Source organism: Peromyscus leucopus, chromosome 2 (genome assembly GCF_004664715.2).
Source record: "Peromyscus leucopus breed LL Stock chromosome 2, UCI_PerLeu_2.1, whole genome shotgun sequence".
Classification (NCBI taxonomy): domain Eukaryota; kingdom Metazoa; phylum Chordata; class Mammalia; order Rodentia; family Cricetidae; genus Peromyscus; species Peromyscus leucopus.
In genome coordinates this window covers 72,446,171-72,474,128 of record NC_051064.1, presented here as the reverse complement: position 1 = coordinate 72,474,128, position 27,958 = coordinate 72,446,171, and the positions used below count along the sequence as shown (strand labels likewise).

At 43.3% G+C, this 27,958-nt stretch overlaps 1 protein-coding gene across 1 annotated transcript; it reads left to right on the top strand.

Annotated features, from left to right (window-relative positions):
* Window positions 1-40: 40 nt before the first annotated feature.
* Tnfsf8 (TNF superfamily member 8) lies at window positions 41-27,753 on the top strand. Its single transcript, XM_028892644.2, has 4 exons — window positions 41-548; window positions 9,917-9,959; window positions 21,273-21,344; window positions 23,860-27,753. The coding sequence occupies exons 1-4, from the start codon at window positions 339-341 to the stop codon at window positions 24,252-24,254; spliced, it is 720 nt and encodes a 239-aa protein (XP_028748477.1). The 5' UTR covers window positions 41-338; the 3' UTR covers window positions 24,255-27,753.
* The last annotated feature ends 205 nt before the right edge of the window (window positions 27,754-27,958 follow it).

Sequence of the window (27,958 nt, the reverse complement as noted above, 5' to 3'; positions counted from 1 at the left end):
GTGGCTGAGCCTAAAGGAAACAGAAGTGGTTGGTGCAACACATGCGGAACTATCTCCTTCCTACCGCCCTCTGACATCAGCCATCATCTCTCGCTACAATTTCTCTGCACTCAAATTAATCCCGGGCGATGAAAAATGAACCTCTCCCCCACCCTTCCAGTCACCCTTCGCTTCACGCCCCCAGAGAAGAGTTTCTTCATCCGGCAACTGGTGAAGGCTTTTTTCCAAGTCACATGATCCAGGATGCAGGGGGAAAATCCTTTTTGGAACAGAGCTGAGGGCAGAATCGAATCAGATGAGGAGAGATAAGGTGTGATGTGGGGCAGAGTATATAAAGCATGGAGCCAGGGCTGCAGCAAGCAGGCAGCCGTGGGGCCCCTTCCCCTGACCCAGCCATGCAGATGCCACCCGACTTGGTGGCCAGCCCCTGGAGAAGCATGAGGCCCTGGAGAACCACAAGCCACAGCTACTTCTACCTCAGCACCGTCGCACTGGTGTGCCTCGTTGTGGCGATGGCGATCATTCTGGTCCTGGTAGTCCAGAAGAAGGTGAGTAAACTTCTTTTCTTTGTTTCTCTTTTCTTAATTTATAATCTGTGTTCCCCTAGAGGAACAGCTCTGGGGGCTAATGAATAGATAAACTGGGAGCAAAAAATGTAAAAAATGCAAATAAATAAAACTGTGCATATATACAGATGTCAGAGAGGGGAAAAGAGATAGAAATGGACTCCCTGTGCTAATTTAGAGGAATGTAATTGGACATGAGCTCAAAAATTTCCAGACCTAGTTGAGCCAAAAGAGCAGAGAGGAACTATTGGCCTTGAGAAACGATGATTAAGCCTAGCTGAGGGAGAGCTTCACGGTATATAGAGAGAAGTCATCTCGGCAAGGTGCTCAGCCTAGTTCTAGGATTATGTCCCCTATCCATGCTCCCAGGACTTCTGAAGCCTCTCTATTGCCAAGAGTTGGTTGTTGCTGTTGGTTTTGTTTGTTGTTTGTTTTTAGTTGTTTGTGTTTTAGCTAAGTTTCAGAGACTGTGGTATTAAAAAAAAAAAAAAAAAGCAAGAGAAGCCAAGGCTCCCCCAGAACTCTGGGTACTTCAGTGTTAAAACCTACAGAAGAAATCGAAAGCTTCCTCACAAGCCACTGGCTTTGAAGAGCCCAGGGTGTTGAAAGAAACAGAGCCGAGGAACAGAAAAGAGCAATGTTTTTTCACCTGCACCCTCTGAGATGCACACCCAACAAGCAGGACCACACTGTCTTTGGAGATTTACTTTGTTTGAAATGGAGGAAGAGGGGAAGACAGAGGAATTGAAGGAGAAAGCCAAAATGTAGAAAATAGAAAATTAGCATTGAGAGAAAACCAACTGTTACTCACCATCTAGAAAATACTGTACCGTCAGCATCATGACTCACAGGCTTGGGGTGAGATCCAGTCATGATGATTTGGGTACTGTATGAATTATACCCACATATGCAACACCCTAGCCAAGTATGAATGCATCTGTTATTATTTCATAGTTCTCACTCGTCATCCCATTATAATCTCCCAGATTTTTTTGTCTAGTTTTCCTTCTTTGTCTTGGACCACAGGCTCTGCAACTTACTAATTGCTGAGAGGGAGCAAGGGCATTACAAATGTCATCAAGTATTGACATTTAAAGGAAGCTTTGAAGCTCCTTCTTCCATGAGAGTGTAAGGGAGTTATTCACATTTGATTTGGCTGTCAAAGCTGGTGGGACTCATCATTTAATGAACTCTCTACATCTGCTAAGAATGACTCTCTTAGACAAAGGTTTGGGTACCTTTTCTTCTGTCCACATTCTCCACTTTCTGTCACTGTGATTTGCAGTATGCCAGAAATGTGTTGTTTTAAAGCAATGGCCAGATAAGATAGATCAGAGTGGTCTTAAGAAGTTTTCAATTGAAGGATACAGGTAGAACTGCTGGGTGTGAGGGAGAAACCAAAATGGGGAGGGGTGATGATGGTGCTGTGTAGAACCAGAGTGAACTCCTGGAGAGTTGTCATGCCATTCCAATCTGTTGTTGAAATGATTCCTCCTAGGAAAGCTGGACAGGCCTTGTTCTGCACTGTTTCTGCACATGCAGAAAGTGAAGCCCAGGCAGGGGACAGGGCTTGAAGTCAACCCACTCTGAGGAAGTGGTACAGTGGTGACTGCTTGGTTGCTTTTGATTGCTCCATGAGCATGCTGCTCCCTTTGCTTGCATTGATGGTGGCAGAAGAGTAGAGAGCCTTGGTTCCCATTTTTCTCTGAGATTCATCCTCTGGTGCATCTATTTGACTTACCTCCATGCCTAAGTAGGGAAAGATGCACTTCACAGTCTTAGTCTATGCTTTGGTGCTCTGTGATTTCCTAAATGTTGGGTACCTGCTCCCAGGGTAGGGCTCTCCATTTTAATAGCCATGATATAGAGAATCTGACGCTTTGTGCATATTGTTTCTAGTACGCTCTCAGGCATTAACTATGGTGAGAACTAGGGAAATGTGAGTCCCCTGGCCTCAGTTATCAGGGATATATCCTGTAGGAAGGACGAGGACTGTTGGAAACAGGTGGACTTGGCAACTGAAGAAGCTGGGGGGGAGGGAATCTGTTGAAGAAACCAAAGAGAGGGTCCTAAGAGCTCAGACTCAGATCCTAGCATTAAACATGGAATGGGCTATGGCCACATAGCACTCTGTGTACCACTGGGACTGGGTGGGGAACTGTGGGAATAGAATCACTTTACTGACATACATAGGACCACTTTGAGACCTCCTGTGAAGGAGTGTTTCCCCAGCAGACTGAAGAAAAACATCACGGAAACTAGTGTCTGGTCAGAGTGAGAAAGAGGAATGGTTTTCAGGCAGTGGAGGAGGTGAAAGGAGAGACCTCCCCCAGGACAATGGCAGAGTATGAGAAGAGAGACGGACGGGGCAGTTAACCATGTCATCCCTGAGATTTGGCTAGAGGACCAGACAACTCCAAGTGAAAGCTCCACAGGGGAGACAAAGGGGAAGTGGATGCATCAATCTTAATATTTATTGAGCATCTGCTTTGCAGAGAACACTGTTGCAGACACTGGGCATATAGCTTTAGCCAAAACCTTTAGCAAAGTCCCGGCCCTTGCACAATTTCTACAGTATTCTCATGATGTCCTTGAAGCCTCCTGCAATATCTGTATGCTTATTTACATTTAGCAAAAAAAAAAATAAAAACTTACTATGAAATACATTTACTTTGCTTGGGAAAACTAACCAACAAATAAGGGAAAAGAAATTCAATGTTTCTCCTAGCAGCAACCTCTCTTTGCTGAAATGGCTACCATGAGCAAATTCCTGTGTGCTCTTACATAAATCTGAGTATCTACAAGTACATAGCACATTCATGTCATTATTTACTCCATTCCATTCATTTAGTGGTGTATCCTGGAGATCATTCCACGTCTATATGTAGAAGTCTGCTTTGTGCCACTGTGGAGTCATATCTTATTCTGTTTTTCCAATGCTTCGTGATTTATCTGTGCTTTGTAGAAGGCTGTTACCTTTCCCTCTAGGACCTTTTGCCCTTTGTGCATTTTTACAAACCGATTGTCAATAAAGCCCTAGAAATGGGAATAAAATGTGTATTTTTTTACTTGAGTAAGTGTCTATCAGCCTCCACAGATATGGTACCATCTTGAAGAAAGGAAAGTCTATCATCAAAGGCATATGGCTTTACATCATTATGGAAAAGGGAAAGAAAAATCTTGTAATTCAAGTGTATGGATACGTTTCCCATAACCTGGAAAAGACTACAGAGTTAAGATGAGCTTTACACAGAGCAGAGAAAAAGGAAAAAACACAATAGAGCTTCTCTTATCTACCCTGGGAAAGCGGAATCCGTGATGGCACCGGCTTCCCAGGCACTTTACAGATAGGTGTTTACATTTTAATAAAGGCTCTGGACCCCAAACCAGGAGGCTGGGCTTATCCAGGCCAATGTAAGAACACACATACAGTCCAGCGTGGTATAGCCAGGTCTCTGGTTGTTTGATTTTTCACATATTATACACCATTTCTAGAAAGAGAAAACAGATAAGTCTACCTTTCTCTTGAGAGAGAGATGGGGGGAGGAGTCTGGGTCAAGAGTGAAGTAGAGTGCTGACTTACTGACTTTAGTACACTGGTTGTTAATAAACGTAGTATAGGACTGGGGCTGTTTGGGAGGCAGCTTGCTTTTCAAACTCAAATAGTAGAAGTGAATTGAAAATGCCCTGGGACACTTCCCTTTTCTTACGGGACTCCCTGCAACTGGCTTTCATTCTATTTAAGAATGTTTAATTAATTAAATTTTTCCTGATAGCTGAGAATTTTCTAAGAATCAAGTCTTATGCAGGGCTTTGAAGGGAAGACTCACATGGACATGTAGGATCCATTCTGGGAACTCTCCCAACCTGAGAAAATGAAACCGATGACCTTGAGCTTCAGGCAGAATGCTCTTGACCAAACAAAGAGTGGGTGGCCTCTGCTTAAGATAGGGGGGAACTATATGCAGTAACTAAAATGTAAGCTGAACCTGAGAAAATTTAGAAAATGTCCAAAACTAGTACAATAAAACCCATATAACCTTCCACCTAAACTGATCAAGTATCCATCACATTCATGCTGCCTCTGTAAGTATATGTAAGCAAGTTGTAGGCAGTGTGACTTCACTCACTCAGATTCTGTTATCCATCCTAATCCACTACAACACAGTTACTAGAGCCAAGAAAGTTCATGTTAACTCAGCAATATTGCCTAATAACATGCAATCAAATACAGTTCATGTTTCATTTCCCCACGTCCTCTGTGGCTGTTTTGTTTTATTGTTATTTGGGAGTCTAGTATCCAAACTAGGCTCACACACTGCCTTATGTGTGATAACTACATATGTTTTAATCTAAAACATTGTGATTTAGTGGTTAGCCCTACATGGTTGCACATCACATTCCTGTGATCCTAGCTATTCCCAAAGCTAAAGCAAGAAGATCACAAATTCCAAACCATCTTCGGCAACTTAATGAGACCTTGTCTTAAAATAAAAGTGTTTAAAGGCTCGGGGATGTAATTCAGTGCTAGGGCGCTTGCCTGGTATAGGCAAGGCTTGGGTTCAATCTCCAATAACACAAGAAAAATACAATAAAACAAACAAGCAAACCCATAAATAAATCGTCCTGAGAGCTTGTCAGAAGTACAGATTTGGCTTAAGAGATTGCTCCGTGGTTAAATCCCTTGCTACCAAGCATCAGGACCTAAATTTGAATGTCCAAAGTCCAGGTGCACAACTATAAATCCATGGCTCCGAGAACAGGACAGGGGGTAGAAACAGGAGAATGACAGTATTCTCAGCCAGCTAGTAGGTAGTAAACATAGTAGTGACCAACAAAGAGACAAATATGGCAAAAGCTGAGCATTGATCCCCAAGGTTGCCCTTCAGCCATCACAAGAGCATCATTGCATATACATATCCACACTCAGACCCATCAATATGCACAGACACACATATCCACACACATAATACACACGAACACACACACAAAGAGAGAGAGATTAAGACTTCCTAGCCCCACCCCAGAGCTACTGAGTCAAACCTGCATTTTAATAATGCAGAACATCTGTAAAATCAATAAAATTTGAGAAGCCCTGAGCTAATCATTACACCTACCCTCAAGCATTGGTTTTGTGATGTAGACTATTCTGCAAAAGACATGCTGATTCTGTAGTAGAACAATTTACATTCTGGGAATGCCTGAGGTTTATCCATGCTTGGTATTATTATAGCATATCTAGGGACATATGTCTGGTTATATTTGGTTATGTGTTTAGTCACTTCATTAAGGGGACAGCTAGCAACAATCTGGTTTGTGAAACACTCTTCCTCGTAAAAACCCAATGTGTGGGGTAACATTTTGAAGACATGAATGTCTTCCATCCAGCAGTCTGGCATTTCTTGATGATCCTCATCTGAATCTTTTACCATCCTGAGGACTGATGATGGAAGATTATTAGATGCTGTCATTCCTTCCACTCACTCGCTGTGTCCTATAAAGATGAGCTCTCCATTAGCAGGATGGAAGCAGGTGGAGGTGGAACCCAGCAAGCCAGACAATGAGTTGAGGCATGGTTCAGAGGAAGACAAACTGGATTGAGACTGAGAGTTACTGTAGTGTGAACAATGGTCATCCTCCAGAGCAGACAAAGACAAAGCAGGAAGTGGGACTAGACAAAATACATTGATAGATGAAGCCAAAAGGACAAAGTGCTAATTCCATCTTCAGATTTCCTAATATCATATTTGAGTCCAGCTCCCTGGAGCCACCTTTCAAGACCATAAGTATCATATTTGCCTATTGTGTCCTGTCCTGAAGCCAGTGATGCTCAAAAAGTATCCCATGGCCCAGACATGCTGACATTGATAGAAGACTGGCTAGAACTACATGACACCTCAGAGACTACCCAGACTCCCTGAATCAGAATCCCTATTTTCATGAATATTTCACAGGATGGTAAGACCTTGCAAGTGTGAGAAATGATGTTTAAGCCATTGTGTTCTAAATCTCAGACCTGCCAAAGCACAAGTTCCCAGTAAAAATACTTTCCCTGGGGGTCTTCTATGACTGTCATTCAGTCTCCTGTTGGGTTTTGGGAGAGCATGCTGCTGTTTTGTCTGCCTTTATCCAGAGAGACAATGTTGCGGAGTGTTGGCCTTCACAGCCAGTATGACCAAGTTTCTCATCTCTAAGGTCTTTTGCAATCCTTAAGTCACTTCTCTGTGTCTCAGACAATTCCTGATTCTTGGAATCCAGTAAAGATCAATACAATAAAGCCCAGAAAGGATTTGGCTCCCAGAGTAACCTACATTAAATGTTTGATCATCTTAGCTTAATGATAATAGAGATCTCAATGGAGCCAGAGACCATCTTAGAAGACAGTAAAAGCCAGAAAGGAAGGGGCTATGGAATTATCTCTAGAATATTCCACACTTTAGTTGCCTTTGATCATTTTCAGTAACAGAAGATTTTGTTTGAAAAGTAAATTTGGGAACCAAAGGCACTTACACATCATTGCTCTGAAAGCAAATAGACCTTTCAGGGAATTATGAGAAATTAAACACATTATAAGGCTCAAAGCAGTCCCTCTCGAATAGCTACTGTTTTCAAACAATTGCTAATAATTTCCATCTTGGTATGACTCCAACAGCCCAGAGTAGAAATCATTGGCCCTCTAATCACAGTAATTAAAGGAGAGAAGAAAACAGTTCTAGGCTAATGATTGAGATGGGGGTCACTTCCCCTGGGAACAGACTAAGCATGATCATACTTTCCATCATACAGAAAGAACCCTAGTATTGTTGGAATGCCCAACCCGATGTCCACGGAGGCTAAAAGAAAAGAGGAAGTATGTTGTGGAAATGTATCAGGGCTTGGTAACCATGGTGATTGTTTTTCCTGAGGTACTCTATGGAGCTGAGATGACAGCCTGGGGGGACCCATTTGTTTGCATCTAGGTTAAGTCTGTGTCCTACCTTACTCAAAGCCAAGTCACTGAACAACAGAGTTCTCATTTCTACCAGCCAAGGTCTCAAATTCCTGGGGACGGTTTATTAAAACAGTTTACAGATGGCACCTCAGCATAGTGCCTGGGGTCTAAACAATCTCTGACAAATCTTAACAGTCATCACCATGTCTGGTAAATGCAAGCAGTCATCATTTCCTTAGGCTTTGCTTCTCCATCCTCAAATGCAAGGGCTGCTTATAGAATGAGGAGGACAAACAACGAACTGCTCTATCCTTGGCCAGTGGAAATTTACCTAAGAATTTTAGCCCAGAATTGGCCCTTGACTAGAATATCTTGGTATCCTTCCTTACAAAATCAACTTGGTCTGAAAGATGTTTGGGCTTGTCTCTCACTTTGACTCTGGAATCACAGTCTACTATAGGTAACTAGAGGAAACTGTAGAGACCCTGTGTTCTTCAACATAGAAACAGTCACACTTCTGTCCTGAATTCCCCAGACCCTGGGGAAAGGATGAAGCTACAGGACCCCATGCCAATATTTTTAGCATCTCTCTCCCTAAAGGGAAAGAAAGAACTCTTGGATAACAGGCAAAAGCAAGGCTCTCCCTTCCAAGACTGCACCCCCATCCCATACAAATGGTCCTCCTCCCAGATACAGGGCTTATACTCTTGATGCTCAAAGCTGTTCTGAAGACCAGGAATATCAGCATCACCTGAGAGCTTGTGAGAAATAAAGGCAAGCCATGCTCTACCCAAACCTGCTGAATGGGAATTTACAGCTCAAGATCCTCAGCAGTAAAGCTCCAGAAATTCTGTCTTTAAGCACTCTGGTCCATTCACAGCTCATGCCACAACTCACCATTATGATTCCATATATATTAGTAGTTCTTAAATGGCTGTTTTTAGTAAACTAGGTCCATAACATATCTTGCAGTGAGTGACACAGTGTACACCACAGGTCACCCAAAGCTGAATGAATGATTTTCTGCCACTGGAATGGCTCTGCTAGTGTTTCCTCTTTTACTATTCACTCTAGGTATCTAGTTGGATACAGGGCACTTGGTGCATTCAGTCATATTAGGCTTCATCTAAATGGAAATACTTTCGTTCGTGTGTTTGTGCTCCATGCCAATTGAAAGTCATGCTTGGCATTAAGTCAGCTGCTTAATAAATATTGAAGGACTGGCTGTTGTCTCACAGAGGTAACATAAAGGGGAATTTTGTGATGTCAGGTTTTCCTAAGAAGCACATGGGTAATCATGTAATCACAGATATAAAGCATTATTACCCACATTAAGAACTCTCAGGGGAAGAAAACAACACAATCAGAAAACAAACAGAGGGGAAAGGATCTTCCAAAGGATGCCTTCCCCTGAAAAGCTGAGGCCACATGCATAGACTCTGTCCAGATTAGTGCAACACCAAGGCTTGTATTCATAAGGCCTCCTGGGCTGAGCTCCACCCCTTGGGCTAGAGAAGAATCCTATTTCTCAGCTAATAATGTGTCCACAGAAGGAGAATGACAGAGCTCTTAGGGTCATAAATTACAATGGTACCTCCAGATAGTCATCAGAGCTTGCACAGAACACTACAAAATCCAGATGGAGTCAATGGCAACTTCCTGGAGACAGTGTTTCCATCAACCTCTTACTCATTTACATCAAAGTCTATGTAGACATTTGTGTTTATTATAGAAAGCATCATATGTAATATAATGTAAATGTAAAAATAGATAAATACACTGCTTGTGCCACATATTTATAAACAGTTGCTAATTATATCTGGGTATAAACTTGCAATAAATCCATGAGGTCAAAATCCATGAGGTCAAAGAACCAGTTTCTTTTTTTTTTTTTTTTTTTTTTTTTTTTGGTTTTTTTCGAGACAGGGTTTCTCTGTGTAGCTTTGTGCCTTTCCTGGAACTCACTTGGTAGTCCAGGCTGGCCTCAAACTCACAGAGATCCACCTGCCTCTGCCTCCCGAGTGCTGGGATTAAAGGCGTGCGCCACCACCGCCCGGCCAGAACCAGTTTCTTTACAATATCATCAAATCTTTGGAATATACGCACTAACTAATTCACAATTTCCAACAACAATCGAGGTGGAAAGGTATCTTCCATGTACGTTTACAACACTTACAGATGAACCAAATATGGAAAGAAAAAAAAGTACGTCATTTATTCATTTCATTTATCTTACGTTGACTTAAGTGGGAAAAACCAGTAGCACGTGTGGAGGGGAGGAAAGCTGGCTCTTGACTGGGAGGTGGAAGTTCCAACTGTAGTCCTGAGTTCCATGAACTCACTGTGTCTCCCTGGACGACACATCTTGTCCATTGGTGAGATGTGAGTGGTGACCCTGCTCTTCTCTCTTTTCTTCCAGGACTCCACTCCCAGAACAGCTGACAAGGTTCCCCTTAGAGGAGGTAAGATCTCAGATGTAGGAATATATGTGTAATGAATCATGCAGATGATAGCACAAGATGTAGTGCCTACTAATCAACCAGAAATGCCGTGACTGTCCTCAACGGCAGTGGTGCAGATGGAGGTGGGGACTGATAGGGCTGAGCTGATGTGTCTGACTCATCTGGGTAGCTCCTGATCACTGTGCTCATCCACACAAACCTCCCATCTGCCTGTAACACTCTCACTAGCAACACTCACCATCAGTGTAGCCATGCTGCGGGCCCTGGCAGGGACGCAAGGCAACCTTGTATTTAGAGCTGGAAACCATAAATTAAACAAATTTCAATATGACTCCACTTCCCAACTGGAAGTCTCAGTTACACATCCCTTAAGCAGGAATCACAGTGCTTACCTCACTGTGGTTTTAGAAGAACCAATCATAATTTCTTGGTGTAACAACCGGCATATAGAAATAGTCAAATAACTGGAAATAGCCAAAATATCTAATGAAGTGGAAGACCTGTGAAAACAGGCTCATTCCCTCTACATTACCAGTAACAGAAGCTATTGAGTAACATGTTTCCCCTACTAGTCCCTATGCAGAGTTCAGTTAACACTGAAGATTAAACTCAAGATCATCTAACTCATGTTGTCAAGGCTCAGAGAAGGAAAAAAATCAGACTTAGAAAGAGACAAAGTGTTTTGCTCAATATCATATGGGCTAAACCAAAATGTCCTTGACTCTGATTCCGTGTCTTTACATTCAAAACATCAACCCTCACTTAAGTCCCACCCACAATTTTCAGAACTTGGGTAGCAAGCACAGCTGGCTAACCACAGAACTAAATGAGGAAAGGGAAGAAGATGGGATAGGTAGGTAGGCCTTCAGGGACATCAGGATAGAGATGCTGGGCATCCTTGGGACCAGAGGACACAGGGAAAGTGATACGGTTCCTTACACCAAGAGCATTGCCCTTGTAGTTTCTTCCCTTCAGTACCTCCTACTGGAGACTTAAAATGAGCAAGGAGCCCTGGATGGAGAGGCCTCCTGAAACTTTGAAGACAAATAACCTTGCCTTGGTGGACAATGTCTCAATATTGGCCAAATTCACTTAGCCCCTAGAATGTGGTCTCATTTCCTCTGCCTATGTAGATAACCAGTTATGTAATCAAGGAGCAAGGTAAAGTATAGTGGCCACAGATATTGTCCACAAAGATCCAGATTGTAAGTATTCCAGGTTTTGCAGGCCTTCTCATCTTGGCTGAAATCAGTCCTGCGGTTTGCCATGATTAGGACAGCCAAACAACACACAATTTTACAGGCATGATTGCATCCTCCTAGAACTTATTTACAGGCTGAGCAGTGGTTGGATTTATAGACCAGAACAGCGGACTCTTGTGGTACAGGCAGTATAGGTTTTGGAGTTAGACATCCTGCTAACATGTTGCACGTATTCCCATGGAGCCTTGCAAGGAACAATCAGCATTGATTGAATGTAATTCCTCCAGTCTGTGCTTTCATTGGCCTACCACCACCTCCACTTAGATATTTATCAGTCAAACTGGAAGTTTTCATTTGATGAGGGGCAGTAGCCACGTCCCATGGACATAGTGTCAAGGCATCAGGACCCCAGCCACAGGGAAGAGCTGTGCTTTCCTGTTGGTGGACACTCCAGTCATAGGTTTCCAAGTCCACTCTAACTAGCGGCTTATAGTTAGCACCAGATCACATGAATAGGAAATAAAGAGCAAACTTGTCCTCTTGCCAACTAGTCAGTTACACTTAAGGTGTAAACACTCTATCTAGGCACGCCCACCCTCCTCTGTTTTGGTGAAAATACCCCTCCCTTCACGGTAAGAAATTAATATAGAAAGATGCTAGATTGCTTACTCTGTCACTTGTCTTATTTTAATGACCATAAGAAGCAAAATAAAATCTGCCTTCTCCATGTTGCTCCCCAGCTTTTCATTTGAGGGAGAAATGTCTTTAGTTCATGAAGTCCCAAATTTGGGGGACCATGGATTGGACCGTGGATATGGGTTCCCTCCTTACCTAGCTCATGACTCGGAATATCAGAACAAAAACTAACAACAATAAAAAACGTAGCTTCTGATTCAGTGTTTCTATAAGCAGATTCTGTTTGTCAATGCTGATAATACCCCACCCACCCCTTTCCCTACTTCCTTTGGGTTGGTCTGAGTACCAGCCCCAAGAGCTAGCAGTACAGGCTTGGAGGGATGGGGCATATTCCCACTAACATTCCCATTTGTAGTTACTGAGATCTGAGAAGTCAGAGTGACTTGTCAGGGCTTAGGCAGGAGGCAACAGTGTGGCAAATGTGAGAATCAGAGGTTCCCTCTGTTGCCCTTACATAATGTGCTTCAGCTTTGAGGAGCTAGCAGCCTGCTGTGTGCTGCCCACGACTCCCACGTTTAATGCTCGCCTACACCTGCCTTAGCTCTGCATACTGTGAACACAGTAGCAGGATGAAAGAGAAAGTAATATCTGAAGGCAAAACCTGGGTCCTCACACCAGCAGGCTAGGTCTCTTTAAGAAATTCTTTTCTCCTCTCCGAACATCACTCCTAAATATTCTAAATGGACTTGAAATTGGGGCTGGGAAGAATGCTCACTGCACAGACTTGTAAGTAAAGCACCTATTGTACAGTGTGAAAACCTGTGTCAGACCCCATCAGCCACAGAAAAAGCCAAGAGCATTTATGTAGACTTATAATCCCAGCATTGAGAAGGCAGAGACAGGAAGATCTCCGGGGCTCACTGGCCAGCCAGTCTGGCCAAACTGGAAGGTTCCAGGTTCAGTGATAGACCTTATCTTAAAAAATAAGATAGCCAGCAATTGAAAAAGACATCTAGCTTTGCCCTCCGGCCTCTACACACATGAATACACACACACGCGCACACACACACACACACACACACACACACACACATACACACACAAATAGCACTTCCTGAGACTAGAATTCTCTTGTCCTGTATACAAAGAGAGAAAGTAACAGCCTGACACTTGTCTGAAGAAACTATGAAGCTACAATGTCTGTCACTAACAAGCTGGTCTTAACCCTAAACAAGAAGCAAGTTGCCCTCTTTGAAAAGGAAAGAAGGAGACTGGGGAAAGGAGGGCACTGTTTCAAGACATCCCAGGCCGGGCAGACCTACCTTCCAGAAATTCCTGGGAGGAAATCCCAGGGGTGGCATGAGGTTTGTCACAGGACAGAAGCCACAAGGATGGGGAGCCCTCAGCCATGACAGCTGTTGTAAATCTGCCACCTCCAGAAAACCAGCAGCAGCCAGAGCCTGGAATGCAGGCGCTGCACACAGGCCGGAGCAGCCCAGCACAGGATATCCTTAGCTACAGGGAAACCACAGAAAACCACGCCTGTGCTGGTAATGGTAACTTGCTATTCCTGGCCAGAAAATAGGCCCCAGCCAGCTGCCAGCCCGCACTCACTCCACTGTGCCTGAGACTTGTGGGTCATTCTGGGGGTTCATTTGGATCCATGGACAAGCAGAGATCCCAGGAGGCAAGCCTTCCCCGTATTCTTCTCACTGGGTTTTAACCTCTCCTCTAGCACACAGAGGTAACTTGCCTCCTGCAGGGAGCCCATCCTGAACATGAAATGGAACCAAAAATATACCTTCATTGTGCTGCTTGATTGACCCTGAGAGCACCCATCTGGTCCTTGCTCTCCCATGTTCCATGAAATAACCCTACCTCCTCCATATACCAAGATTCCCACAACTCCTCATCATTTCTTGTTCTTGTTCTGCTTCCACAGAATTTTGGATCTCTTATATTGCTCATACTCTAGGCTTATTTGTTTACATCTCAGATTGCAGCCCCTTCCCCTGGATTTTCCAGGAGTCCCAACAGAACCTTGCCTCTGTGTATAGCCATACCTGCAGAGAGATTTGAGACATAACCAAAAGCGAGCATGGCAGCAGAGTACAGCACAATGTCTCCCGGCAGGTGGTAGAGATCTCCGAGGCTCTTTCTCTTAAGGCAGAAGCTATTTCAGCCACTAGAAACTTCTCAAAGGCTAGCATACTCTATCCCTAAGTTCTGGAACAGAGAGGGCTACTGTGGCTTCTGGGCATGGTTGAGAAGGTCATGTGACCTGGGTTGATTCAGTAGACTATGGGTTGTCAGTAGAAAAAGATGTTTTTCCCTGTAAATGCTATGTGGCTCATGGTACCCACAGGTACTGGAAACCCAAAGGAAACTTAGACATTAAATGCAGGTTCTGGGTCCCCTCTGCTCACTATCCAGCCTGGCTTGAGTTCTGCCTCCAGCTGAAAATGGATACCAAAGACAAAGAACTAGACTGGAACCTGGAATTCTTACAGTCCAGTCTTGAAATGTGAAGCACCTCTGTGTTCCTTCCAGAGTCTTGCATTTCCTACTTCTGAGTGTTTATCTCAGGGCTGAACCATATGGCTGAAGTCCAGGATGAATGGATTTTGCTTCTGATATAAAAATCTGTGAATTGAACAGCTATCCTAGAATTCTCTGATCATTTCATTATGTTGATTTTTTTTTACATATTTTGGCAAGCTGCCCTCCTCATCCTCTGCAACTAAAAGGAGAATATGGGCATCACAAGACACTAAATGAGGTGGGCCCTATAATAAAGAAATACTGAGGGTGAGGAAACTGAACAGCCAAGGAGACTAGTTTCTCTCCAGTATTCCACTGACCCAGTCTGTGACCAGGTGCCGTGTGGAAGCAGCACTAATGACAGAGATGGCGTAAAGAGAGGCTGCCTTCCTCTTCCTCACAACCCCTTCCCTCAGGAGAATAACCACGCTCAGTCTGAGGAGTAGAGCTGCATCCAGGATGCCTGTCTCAGTGAGTTCCTCTTGGTTTCCCACTTTCTCTTCCGTCCCCTTGGCCAGTGTAGGATGCTCTCCTGGGCGAGGTGGGGCCAGCTGAGGGCAGCGGTAAATTGCTTTCCAGCTGGTTACTTCACTGGCCACAAGGAACCGATTTGTTCCTCCGTTTGCTCTGAACACACTCACTAAAACCCACTCTTAAGCCCACTTTCTCTTTCTCAAGGCAGAGCTAACAGGAATCAGAAATCTTTGTGTTGAAAATATCTAGGAAGTGAGCCCTTCAGACTGAAGAGCAATGGAGTTGTGGAGAGGCTCTCTAGGATTCTAAGGCCACCATTCTGAATCCTCACACCCAGAAAGAATGAGGAGGGAAGGGAAGAGAGGCAGAGCAAAGGAAAGGAGAGAACACAAGGAAGATGAATAGGCTAAGGTTTGATACTAGAATTGGCAGATACAATCTGCCAGTCTCTAACTCCAGAGGCTATGTCTCCTTTCCCTACTATCCAAACACTTTAAGAAACGGGGGAGGGGGAAGGGGGAGGAAGGGAGAGGAAGCAGAAGAAGGGCAGATAGTCCTAGACCTCAAACTGGTTCCTTTTTATATTCAGTTCAAGCCCCCAGACACAACATCTGTGGTCTTGAATCTCTGCCAACCAGGTAGCCCAGGCCCCAGAACAGAGAAGGGACATCGATTTTTTTGCTATTGTTTGTGTGGTATACAGCAGGCTCAGTGTTGTACCTTATTTCGTTTAATCCTCTGGCCAGCTGTTGAGGTAGATATTATCTTCACCTTGAAGAAGAAAGAACAGTTCAAAGAGGCCTACACATTTGTGCTAAACCATACAGCTAGTAAGTAACCAGGGTGGGATTCAGGCTTCTGTGTCTGAGCCAAAGCCTAACTTCATGAGCATGCTTCTGTACTTCCGCATTACAAATAAGCGAGGGCATTATAAAGGTTAGTTAGAATGTTAGAAGAACTTTAAGGTGTTTCTTAATGACCACCCCACCCCACCCCCAACAATGTCAGTTCAACCTGCCTTTAATAGATATTAACTCCAAAAAAGTACTCCTAGAGTCAAATATACTTACCTAACAAACCACAACAGATCGGGACTTAAAAGGCTTCCAGCTCCCAAAAGCCTTCATAGGAGTTATGTGAATTCCAACTTGGTTTCAAGCCATTTTTATCCACTGTTTTCATTGTGTTCAACAATAGGCATGCTATTTATCTGGGGTATCCCAAGTACTGTCGTGACTCCAGAGTCACCCATCTGTTCTTTTGCAAATGGCTACTTACTTGCTCTTTACGTCTGCATCATAAATGTTCTTGCCTGATGGCATCAAGGAAATGGTTAGATTTGAAGGCCTGTGAAATGACCCACCTCTTCCCCTCCAACCTGCCCCCACCAGATTAAGGGCTCCCTTTGGTCCCAAATGCTGCTGAGAGTGGAGACTCCTCTAGATGTCGCTGTTGGGACTTCCCTGGGTGTTGTCCAAGGGAGATGAAACTAAAATATAGGCCTTTTCATTTCCTCAAAGATTAAAATATTTCCAAGAAGTCTTCATCCGTCCCCAAAAGTATCAGAGAGCCTCAAACAATTGTGTAGAGATCAAGAAAGTCTAGTCCGACAGGTAATACCATGGGTTTCATTTTAATGATCATCTCCTTAGTCAATCCTCTGTGCCATGCTGTGTCACAGAGCTGTGCCAAGATAACAAGAAAAAGAGACAAGAAGAGAATGGACCTCACATTTGCAGTGGCTCCGATAGTCACATGTTGGGCTGGTTATTTGACATCTGTAATCTTTATGTGTGTCCCATCAGCTGCATATCTGTGTTGATTGTTATTGTCCTCACTTGGGTAGTACAGTAGCTGAAGTTCCAGGAGAGGAGATGATGGATCCAAAGCCTTCACTAGAGCCACATGCTCTCTGAGAAGCACCATCTGCCCCTCACGGGCCTTACTGGAGAGGTTCTGCAGAGCCAAAGTTGATAGCATTTAGATCACACGTCATCTGCCCAGAAAGCCCAGTTGCCCCAACCTTTGACTTGACCCAGTTCCAAACATAGACTTGAAGTTATCTTCTGACATTCTCCCACCCTGCAGGATCAGGAAGGCTCTGGGGCTGCTTTCCCAGCACCTCCCTCCAGCTGTGTCCAGAGACTTTGGTGGCAGTGTGTGAAATCACTACAGAATCCTTTCTTCCTTCATTTAACACTCACTGCTCCACAGGAAGACTAAGATCTAGGGACAGAGTGAAGCACTAGGAGTAAGGAAAACAGTTCTGAATTCTGCTGCTCTTTTACCGGCTGTGGGGTCTCGAAACCCAGCATCTCCGGGCTCAACCTTCCCACTAATAAAATCCAAACCGCCATTCCCATGACCCTTTGGGTCCAACATTATAAAATCTCAAGGAGGGGGTCCAATTTTAAGTTTGTCACAGTCCTTACCATCTAGTGCCTGATCCTTTCGATCACCTTCAGCAATCTCAATCCCCGCCCCACCCCCTTCTCTCTCCTCCTCTCCGGGAAACTAGACACTGGAATACCATTGACACATCTTTCTCTCCAGTTTTCCTAAGCGAAAGAATAGTCCCCCATCCTTCTAGAAGCCAGAGCTTGTCAATAAAACAAGGACTCCATCTATCTGAAAACTTTGATGCTCAGAAAAATGTACAGAATCTGCAAAGATCTGAAGACAGAATGACCTGCCAAGGAATCTGGAGTTTTAGACTCTTGTCCTGGCTCTGTCACTAACTCACTCTGTGACGTAGGACAAAGCCTGCAATGGGGGCAACACTGGGAGCATGGAAGTCATATGTTTGCCAAGTTTGGATACCTGCTCTTGTAGGCAGCTTCTGTTTCAAAAGCCATACGAATTCTTACCGAAGCAGGATGTTCCCAACTTAGATTGCCACCAAGGTGAAATTTTTCTCTTCTGTGCCCTGGGTCTCTGAAAAATCTGAACATGTACAGATATAGTCTCCTCCTACCTAGACTTAGAGCAGCAGGCACATAAAAGCAAAAAAAAAAAAAATGGAACTAGGACTGACTTCCCAGCCCCAGCTTCCAACCCTGCCACCCCCCACATCAGTACTGGCAATGCAGAGTACATCAGTACTGACAGTGCAGATATAGTCTGCTAGAATCATCTAGAAAGGAATTTCCAGACTTCAGTCTACAGTGCTCTCCATCTAGATAGGAACACTAAAATCTAAAAGAGAAACTCCCAGAATACCAAGACCCAATGCAGCAATTTAGCCTCCATCTCCAGACAGTTCTCATATTCCATTTCTCAAACTAAGCCCTCCAGACTATATTCCCTGGAAAAAACAGAGAGCAGAGATACAGTTCACAGTCTAGGTACCCAATTCTCAAAGCTCTGGGGCAACTGCAAGGTTCCTACTGCATGAAATCCCCTCTAGAAGTCTTCATATCCACAATAGACTGTCTTATCACAGATTTGCAAGCTGATGAGACTTGAGCTACATGGCTGGTACCCCACACAATATTGTCCAGGTCATAAGAGCCCTGTGACTTCCAAAGCATCCCACCCACTCCTTGGTCAGCACTGACTCGACAAATATTCAAGCTTCCATCTCTGTGACTTGCATTATAATTTGGATGTCCTTGGTGTAGGTCTGCCCACCACCATGTTGGAGAAAGGGGGTCGGAGCGGTGTTAGCCATAGTCTAAGGGCTTTTGATCTTTAGAAACCACTGAGACCCTTAGTGTTGGGGCCCCACCAAGCATTTGTTACTCTTTGAAAACATCTCCAGATGTGAAAGAACAGAGATGTTGCCTCTAGGGTCTTCCTCAAGCTCAGTAGTGCCACTCTCTCAAAAACCAGCCCCCTCCTTGAAGCATTTCCAGCAATGGCATTCTTAGAAGGAGAAGCCCATGTTTTTCCTTTAGCATGAACCCATCTAATTGATTCTTTAAGAAAAACTAAAATTATACCTGCCATTTGACTTCAGGAAATGCAACTGCTTCAAAATAAGATTGCTTTTTTCCATCGTTGGGTTTCTCAGAATTACAGCTGAGGTTACCCCACTATACACGTGAAGACCAAAGGGGAAAAACAGAAGAAAAAAAGACTGAATGTATGAGAGGCAAGCCTGGGCTTGTACTTCTGCCACCATCTGTTTGTAGATGCTCAGCTCTTGCAGATGTCACCACAAGCCACCTGATACAAAGGGGCCTTTGGACAAGAGAGATAGAGTCTATTTTATGTAACATCCTGGCTCTGATCAAGGGCGTGAGTCCTACTTTCCCAACCAACTTTGGCAGAATCTGTGAGAGTGAGGCCAGTGTTCTTCCTGTGGGGAGTAGGGCAAGCCAAGCATCCCTATTCACTACACTGATGCTCTGAGTACTGAGTTAGCCCCTACTGAAGGAAATAAGAGAGATGGATTAGATGACTCCATTCAACAAATGCTTATGAAGCACTTTCATGGCTGAGCAGTAGGAGGGACTAAAGAGCAGTCTCTCTGCTCTTTAGTCCATCAAAGGATAACTGACTTGATGGAGGAAGGAGTCCCAGGGAGCTGGTGTGGGAGGTATTCAGGTGGAAGCATGTCCATGTGGTTGTTTAGGGGAGCTGCAAGTCTCCAAACTTCAGTAGGTGGGGGAAAAATCTGTTTGGGCATTAGAGTCTCATTGGCTGAGTTTTAATCACCACCCTACCAGCAACTAGCTGCATGGCTCAGAACAAGCCAGTTAACCTTTCAAAGCCTAGGGTTTCTTACATACATGATAGAAATAACTATAAACTGTCTCTCACAGGACAGTTGTGAAAATGAAATGAAATCATGGCTACATGTAGCATGTTCAGCAAAGTACCACAAAAAAATAGTCAACACTAGTTATAATGATGGTAGTGACAGTGACATTGATTACTATTAGGACATAGAGTAAAAGGGGGTGAGGGATGGTATGGGCTGAGAGTAGAGAGATCAGGAGAAGTCAGAACCCAAGATGTCATGAATACCACCGGTAGGAGCTGTAGGTAACAGAAATCAAGGAGTGACTACCAGCAAAGGGAGCCAAATTCGCATCTCTCTGTTTTCAGATGAAACTGAACAACAGGGAGTCAAATGTAGTCACAGTCCATTAAAATATCACACTTTGGGATCAAGGTTCTGATTATACACACCCTATGAGTATGTGTGGGGCAGCATCAGACCTCACAAGAACACTGCTTAGATGATGAGCATAGGATAAGATCCAGAGAGTAGGTCAAGAAGCTCTTTGCAGGTCAAGAGCAGCTAGGGATGAATACTGTCCCCACTTTGCTGGGGGTTCTTCTAGTAATGAACTTGCTCAGACAGCAGAGGGAACCCTTCACTCAACTTTGAACCACTCTCAGGCCCCAGGGACTTTCTCAAATTTGGGTGGAGAAAGCAATGGGATATAGGTAGGGTGCTTATACTATTCAGAGAGTAAGCACAGCAGGGCACTGCCCCTAGTGCATGAGCTTACGCCTGTTCATTTCTAATGGATGGACTGAGTGCTCATCTCTGGTGACATCATCAAAAAGACATCAACCTCAGGTTGGAAAGCTTCCAGTGTATAGATAGGGGAGCCAAGGTCCAAAGAAGAGAAGAGATTTACTCCAAATAAATTGAATTCATGAGTCATTACAGGGTAATGTATAAGTTGGTTCTCACCATACAAAATAGCTTGTTATAATAAGAAAGAGCTCTCGTCCTTGGTGAAGATACAAAGAATATTTTTATTCTCAAATGCTACAGCGACAGTAATACTGTGTTTGCCTCTGCCAAACAAGCTCCAGGTGGAAGGCTTCCTGCTAAGATTTTGCTAATGCTCCGTCCTCTTAAAATTGAGTGGGATGTTTTTGTCTTTGTTGTCTGGCAGGATGGCCTATAGAAGAAATTCCATCCTCTGGAATGAGGCAGATGTAGGGAATTCTCACATTTTCACATGCTTACTGAGACTTGAGTGTCTTCAGCAAAGTTGATCCTGGCTTAGTCTGAGAATCAGATCAGCTGATGCGGGTCAAAGCACAGAGTCTAGTGTCCACACGGCATGCTGGGCAGCATAGCTCCATCAGCGTTGCTGCTAGGGAGACCAGTGTTGAGACTGAAGGACATGAGATTCCCAGACTCTCTCCAGCTAGTAGAGGTACTCAATAACCCCTTTCATGCGGACTGTCAGGAATGGTGCCCAGTACACTATGGGAACTCAGATTGTATGTGTGTAACTTCTACTGCCTTCTATAACAGCCCAGGAGCAGTAATAAATAAAAAATAAACTTCGGAAATGTGAAAATCCTAAGCCTTTTAATAGCAAAATGAAAACAAAAGTCTGGGGTTGTTGTTGCTATTGTTGTTTTAATTTAACCCCACAAACAGAAGCAGAACCATAAACAGCAGTCTAAGAGGGTCACAGAAAAAAGATCTGGTTGTCTGTAGTCCCCAGAGGTATACATGATGATTCACGCCTGATCTTGTTTTTAGGAAATTGCTCAGATGACCTCTTATGTACCGTGAAAAGACATCATTTCAAGAAGTCTTGGGCTTACCTCCAAGGTCAGTACCCAATGCCAGAAAGATCTAACCCCATGAAAGCCATGTCCTGTACCAATTTCTAATCCAAAAGACCCAGTTAGAGTTCTCCGGCTAAACATGACCTGCACATGTGCTCTTAGCCGACATCATACTTTCCATAAATTGAATTTGAATGTCTTAGAGGAAGAAGATGAGAGTGTTTCTCTCCAAAGCTACCCCATCTGCTGAAAAAAAAAAAAAGTTTAGTTGTGGGTTTAGAAGTGGCACAATTAAGTGTCACACTTAAATAAATAAATGAATAAATAAATAAATAAATAAATAAATAAATAAATAAATAAATAAGCCATGAGCTCGAGAAAAGCTGTGTAGGGATTGTATTGGGAGCAAACGCTCCCTAAGCAGGTGGGAATCACTGCTTTCACCCCTTTGTGTTTCCTACCTGGCCTTTAAAGACACTTTTGTCCCTCACCTCCATTACCTCTCCCTTCTCCCCCAATCCCCTGCTGTGCCCCTGTCTCCTCATTCGGGCCAAGTCTTTCCCCTAATGCAAAGAAAGAAGGCCTCCATCTCTACCTCTACCAAGTTACTCACAGGGGAACTACAAAATTGCCTGGTCCCCAGATTGACAGCTTAATGAGCTCGCTGGCAGAGGGCCTATTTGCATGTTGCAGTGTGCTTCAGGTAAGAAGAGTCCCTTGTAAACGAAACAATAAGAGGCACTTAGAGCATGAAAGAATGAGCTATGGAAGAGATGGCCAAGATTCTCTAAACAGCCATTTTGCTTATTCAAATAAATCCCATTTTGCAGTTAGATTACTTCGTGTCTGTGTCCATTGAATTGCAACAAGGTTTGAAGAGAAAGCATTGAATCAATTAAAAGCAGTGTGCCAGCTTCCTGGTTCTGGGAGCACCTTTACCAGTCAGCGCTAATTTTCATTTGTTAGGACTCAGAGAACTGGCTTTCATACAAACATTTTAGCTTAGAAGTTCTGTTAATTCTCTGCCTTTCTAATAGCCCTAGGTAGCAGGCCCCTCATTGTGCATGCCAGAGGCCCATCCAAGGAAGCTTGACTGCCCTTTAAGGAAAGGGGACATCCAAAACTGCAGACCATGTTAAAGGGTGTATCTCATTCTTATTAGCAGATGTCAATTGCTTGTGACAATGGGTTTCATTGTTGACATTTTCATGCATGCACATAACATACCTTGGTTTTATCTTAAATGCAAAAGTTAACAGAGATTATCCTGAACTACTCAATACTGAAATTGAACAGTATTAAATATCACAGCTTTGCATCTGCAATGCCTGTCGAAATAGTAATCAACACTAAATGCTCATTCATGACAAATTACACAATAGCATAGATCTTGTTGCAAAATACAGTCCAGGTAGGTATGATCTAAAAGAGAAAGGAGCCAAAGAAATGGCTTGAGAGGTAAAGCAATTGCTGCAACCTAGTTTTTAAAAGCCAAGTATGGTTCCTCATGCTTGCCATGTGATTGCTGCTAAGGCAGGAACAGGGGGATCCCTGGAGCACACTGGCTGACCAGCCTAGTCTACCTGGCAAGATTCTGGCCAGTGAAAGTCTCTGTCTCAAAAACACAAGTTAAGGGGATAGAGAGATGGCTCAGCAGTTAAGAACACTTGTTGTTCTTCCAGAAGATCCAAGTTTGGTTCCCAGCATTCACATTAGGTGTCTCAAAACTGCCTATTTTGAGTTCCATCTCCAAGGTATCTTATACCCTCTTCTGGCCTCCATAAACTCACACATACACATACACACACACACACACACACACACACACACACACACACACACACTGCATATACTCATATACATACACATAAATAAAAATAAACCTTTAGAAAAAAAAACAGAAACAAGGTAGATGATGTGTAAAGACTGATACACAAGGTTGTCCTCTGGGCTAAATATACACAGGTACATGCATGTACCTGTACCTGCATAATTCATGGGTCTAATACAAACACATATATACATATACACATAGGCACTGAATGGGGGTAAAAAGAAAATATTAACAACCATATGATGTGATAGATAATAATTAAGAGAAAATCATCTATAGGTGCTGTCTTCCATTAGAAAACTCTCCTGCAAGGTCTTTCCTTTTCCAGTGTAATACTGTATGCACTCCAACCTTTAAGCTCAACTTAGCTTTGAGCATGAAACAAACAAACAAACAAAATACAGATGGTTTTCTTCTTGTGCCTTTCTGGTGTCAAAATATCTCAACAATACCAAACTGCCATGGAACCAAGATGGTGCGATCCATGGAGTCAGATACCATGACAGGAGCCTGGTAGTCCAGTTCCCAGGCTGGTACTTCATCATTACTAAGTAGAAACAATGAACTATAAAAGAATACTCTGGAAAGAGTATTTCAGAAGATGTTTAAATGTTTGGGACAGCAATCAGTGTTCTAGAAAACAGGGCTGCTGACTGGGAACCTTGAAAAACAGTTTTCCAACTGTACCTAACATGTGAGCAATAATTCTTCTTCTATCTTCCAGTGTCAAAAAACCTCAACAATACCAAACTGTCATGGAACCAAGATGGTGCCATCCATGGAGTCGGATACCAGGATGGGAGCCTGGTAGTCCAGTTCCCAGGCTGGTACTTCATCATTTGTCAACTGCAATTCGTTGTGCAGTGCTCAAATCATTCTGTGGACCTGACGTTGAAGCTCCTCATCAATACCAAAGTCAAGAAGCAGACACTGGTAACAGTGTGCCAGTCTAGAATTCAAACCGAGAACATCTACCAGAATCTCTCTCAGTTCTTGCTGTCTTACTTACAGGTCAACTCCACCGTATCAGTGGTGGTGGATAAATTCCAGTACGTGGATACAAAAACTTTTCCACTTCAAAACGTGCTGTCCATCTTCTTATATAGTAGTTCAGACTGAATAGTTGCTCTTGACCTTTAAGTAGAAAAATGTTGTCTACCATATAGTACTTCATCTGTCCAAACATGGGCAAAAAGAAATGTTAGGACAACTGAAACTAAGTGTATGAATTAGTGTACTCCTCTTCTGTCCTTTGGAAAGATACAGCTCCTTGGCTTAAAAAGTGAAGTCTCCTTCAGATGGATCACAAGGAAGGAACATAGTATGTGGACAGATACCCACATGGGTACTAGAAGGGTTTGAGTTGCCCCAGCCTAACCACTAGTTCACTGTTTGACCATGAGCCCCTTTTCCTCTCCCTGAAACTCAGGGTCTGCATCTGAAAGAGTGGGAGATGGGGTTTGTGTCTCCCTGGTGTTTCCTTCATCTCAGAAGATGAAATTTGTGAGCTGAGATTCCAGATAGAGTTCTGGAAGGTCTCAAGCAGAGGAAGGCCTCATGTGTCATGATGAAACTGATACCACCAGGAATATCTGTCTTCTTGTCATCTCAGAGGATCATAGGGACTCCATGCTGCCTTGCAGAATGATACTCCACCAGCCTGTAATGCCCAAGGTGATGCTGTCTCTTACCTAGGGAGTAGCTGCTGCCATCTCCTTGGATGTACATGTGGCATTCCCTGCTTCAAACACCTCAGTCCATTTTTAGTATGGTTTTGAAGTCCCCCAAAAAGTTTTTGACAGACAATGAGGATCCTGAAAAAGAGGGGAGCTTCTGGGCAACAGACATCAACAGTCTTTCCTGACCTGAGAGGCCACTCAGTTCCCCTAGCCTCATCAGGCTTGAGAGTTCTACACCATTGTGGAAGACAGACTTTAACAAATCATTTGAATTGATGTATGAGCCCCTGGGAGGTATGCTTCAGTAAGGAAGGCGAGTCCTGCCAGTGCTGTGTGAAAGGATGGAGTAAAATATGAGTTTCTCTAAAGGAAAAGAGAAGAACAACGTTTTTCAGAGAAAGGCTAGAACAGATTTAAAAGGATAAGAATAAAACGCAGCTGTTTTGATGTGTGAGTGGAACACAGGGAAACAAAAATAACGAAGAAGAGCAGCTATGTCAACCTCCTCTTTGGTCTCCTCTATAGGTACAGGAAGAGGAGTTGCATTGTAAGGTCAAGTTACGGTGTATGGTCAAATAGAATGAGGTACCATGAACTCAGTGCTGGAGGGTAAGGGGACCAGCAGTGTGAGTGTTGTGCTCAGATGTGGGGCAAGTGAACCTTAGGTTAAATCAACTGGAGCATTCTAGAAAAGGCACATGCCATCTGAGTGGGAACTAAGCAAATGCTCTCCCCTCTCAGACTCTAAGTCAAGAATGACTCCATGTTTATTTTTCATAGACTGTCCTCTGGGCAGAGGTACCTGACCTTTGCACTATAGTTTGATTTGTTCCTAATTGCAGTCTCTATCAAGCTGTGCTCAGAAAGCCATTCACTAAAGACAAGAGGGCACTTCAATAAAAAAAAAAGTAAAATGTAGCAAAATGAAAACAAATAATAGACAATGGTTATTGATAAGTCAACTGGTATGTAAATAGGAAGTGGCCAATCCAGGGAGTTTAAAACTAAATTATGGCACTTTTGAGGGTTAACCAGCCCCTGGGGACTTTCTGGCAAATATGTAATAATTATATTTTTCATTGCTGTGACAGAGTACCTGATGGACACAACTGAAGGGAAAGATTTGCTTTGGCTTAAAGGCTACAGCTCCCCTCAGCTGGAAGGCACAGCAGAAGGAGTATGGGGGGCCTGGTCACACTGGGTCCACAGTCCAGAAGTAGAGAGATGGATGCTGGTGCTCATCTTACTTCCTCCTTTTTTCCATTCATTCAGTCTGGGATTCTATAGTGTAGTGCTGCCCACATTCAGGATGAGACTCAAGTCCCTAGCTGAATCTGCCTCGAAATTCACAGAAACAGCCAGATGTGTGTCTCCTAGAGACTGCAAACCCTGTCAACTTAACAATGATTAATTATCACCACACATATGTAAGTGAGCACATTATTTTTCTAACTGGACACTTAGACTACCTAAGACAAATGCTAATTTGTTAAAAATTCAGTGAGTTTCCACACTATGCACTCATGTGCTCCACTTATGCTCCACTCACAGCATGTGGACACATACGTGCACACACGTGCGTGCGCACACACGCGCGCACACACACACACACACACACACACACGTGCACACGCATACATGCACACATGCACAGACACATACCAGTACCCTTACAGAACTTAAGGAAGGTCATGTGTAAAGAAGATCATGTATAAGTTGAAATATTCCACTTTAGTGTGCAAAAATAAAGTATCCCTGATGTTTGGAGGAGGGAGGGGGAGCTGTGTGTGGTTCTCTACATTCAGAAACTGTTTTCACCTGCTCTCCAACACCCACAAGTGCCCTCTGCAAACTGCATGACCTGATACCTCTTCAGAATCCCCCAGCCACATAAAAAAAGACTCAGAGAATCATTCAGTGTCCAGGAAAGGTTTGATATGAACAGACAAAATACTGAGGTAGAATTTGGTGAGAATTAAATATACAAAGATGCAGATTCAGCATAATATCATTGATTATTTGAAACAGCCAAAACTTTCCAATGAAAAAGACAATGAAGCCAGCCCGAGGCATTTCTGTAGTGAGGTCCTTTAGCCCTGGTGGAGTTCCTGCTGTGTAGAAAGCCAGGGGGATGCCTAGCCTTATCCAGCCCTTAGGAGTGGCACCCAGCCTCCTGACTCCTGCTCTGCTGTGCTCACCAGACTTTACTGGGCCTCCTTTAGCCTTTGTGAAAAACTTCAGGTCATGTCTTTCCAGCCCTACACTGAAGCAGCCCCCAGGATCCAGGGAATGAATGTTCCGCCCTCCTCTCTCTACCCTAGCCGTCTTCTCTAGATTTGGTCCGTGACTGAGTCATAGAAAAGGGTTAGAGCTGTTAGAGTTATGACCCTCAGAACCAAAGATGTTTATGATCAAGCCAATATTATTTTTCAATTAAAGTAATAAAGTTTATTGTTTAATTTGTACCTATTCACATACATAGGTGTACATGTAAGTATACGTGTATGCTCATATACACACATATGTTTGTGTGTACATTTTTCCCATCATGTTTTACGTATATCTGCTTAGCCTGGTTCGGGGAGGAAGCCTGATGCTTGCTTTGGAATTGCAAAGTATATATATATATATATGTTTATATTTATTTTTAATTAAGAAGAGAAGTGAAAATAATATTTCTACTAGGCTTAATCAGCTTATTTAATAATTATTAATATTTCACCATATTTGCATCTGCTTCTTTGAAAATAAAAAAAAACTAAGATAGAGCTTAGCCCCACTCTCCCATCCCCCACTCTCTCTCCAGGGATTCATAACTGCTGTCTGGAAGTCTATGTCTGCCTTTCATTTACATAAATTTACATTTGTTTTCTAATAAGGATACATAGTACAATTCTGTGTGCTTTTAAATTTTTTAATAAAAGATACACTTTATGTAACATTTTGTGACTTGCCTTTTTTCATGTTAATAGTAAAGCTTTGGAGTTTACCCTGATTGACACATGTAAATCTAGTTCATTCACTTAAAGGTGAGATATTTATTTCATTGTTTCAAAATATCTTTGCCCATTCTCATAAGGAAAACATTTAATTTACGTTACTGCAATGCACTTGTGTGTGTGTGTGTGTGTGTGTGTAGCTCTC

Bases quoted from the DNA above. Each gene is read 5' to 3' on its own strand.
- Tnfsf8 (XM_028892644.2), top strand. From the start codon at position 339: ATGGAGCCAGGGCTGCAGCAAGCAGGCAGCCGTGGGGCCCCTTCCCCT. The intron at 9,960-21,272 runs GTAAGATCTCAG...TCTTGTTTTTAG, and splicing joins CAAGGTTCCCCTTAGAGGAG to GAAATTGCTCAGATGACCTC. The intron at 21,345-23,859 runs GTCAGTACCCAA...TCTATCTTCCAG, and splicing joins GTCTTGGGCTTACCTCCAAG to TGTCAAAAAACCTCAACAAT.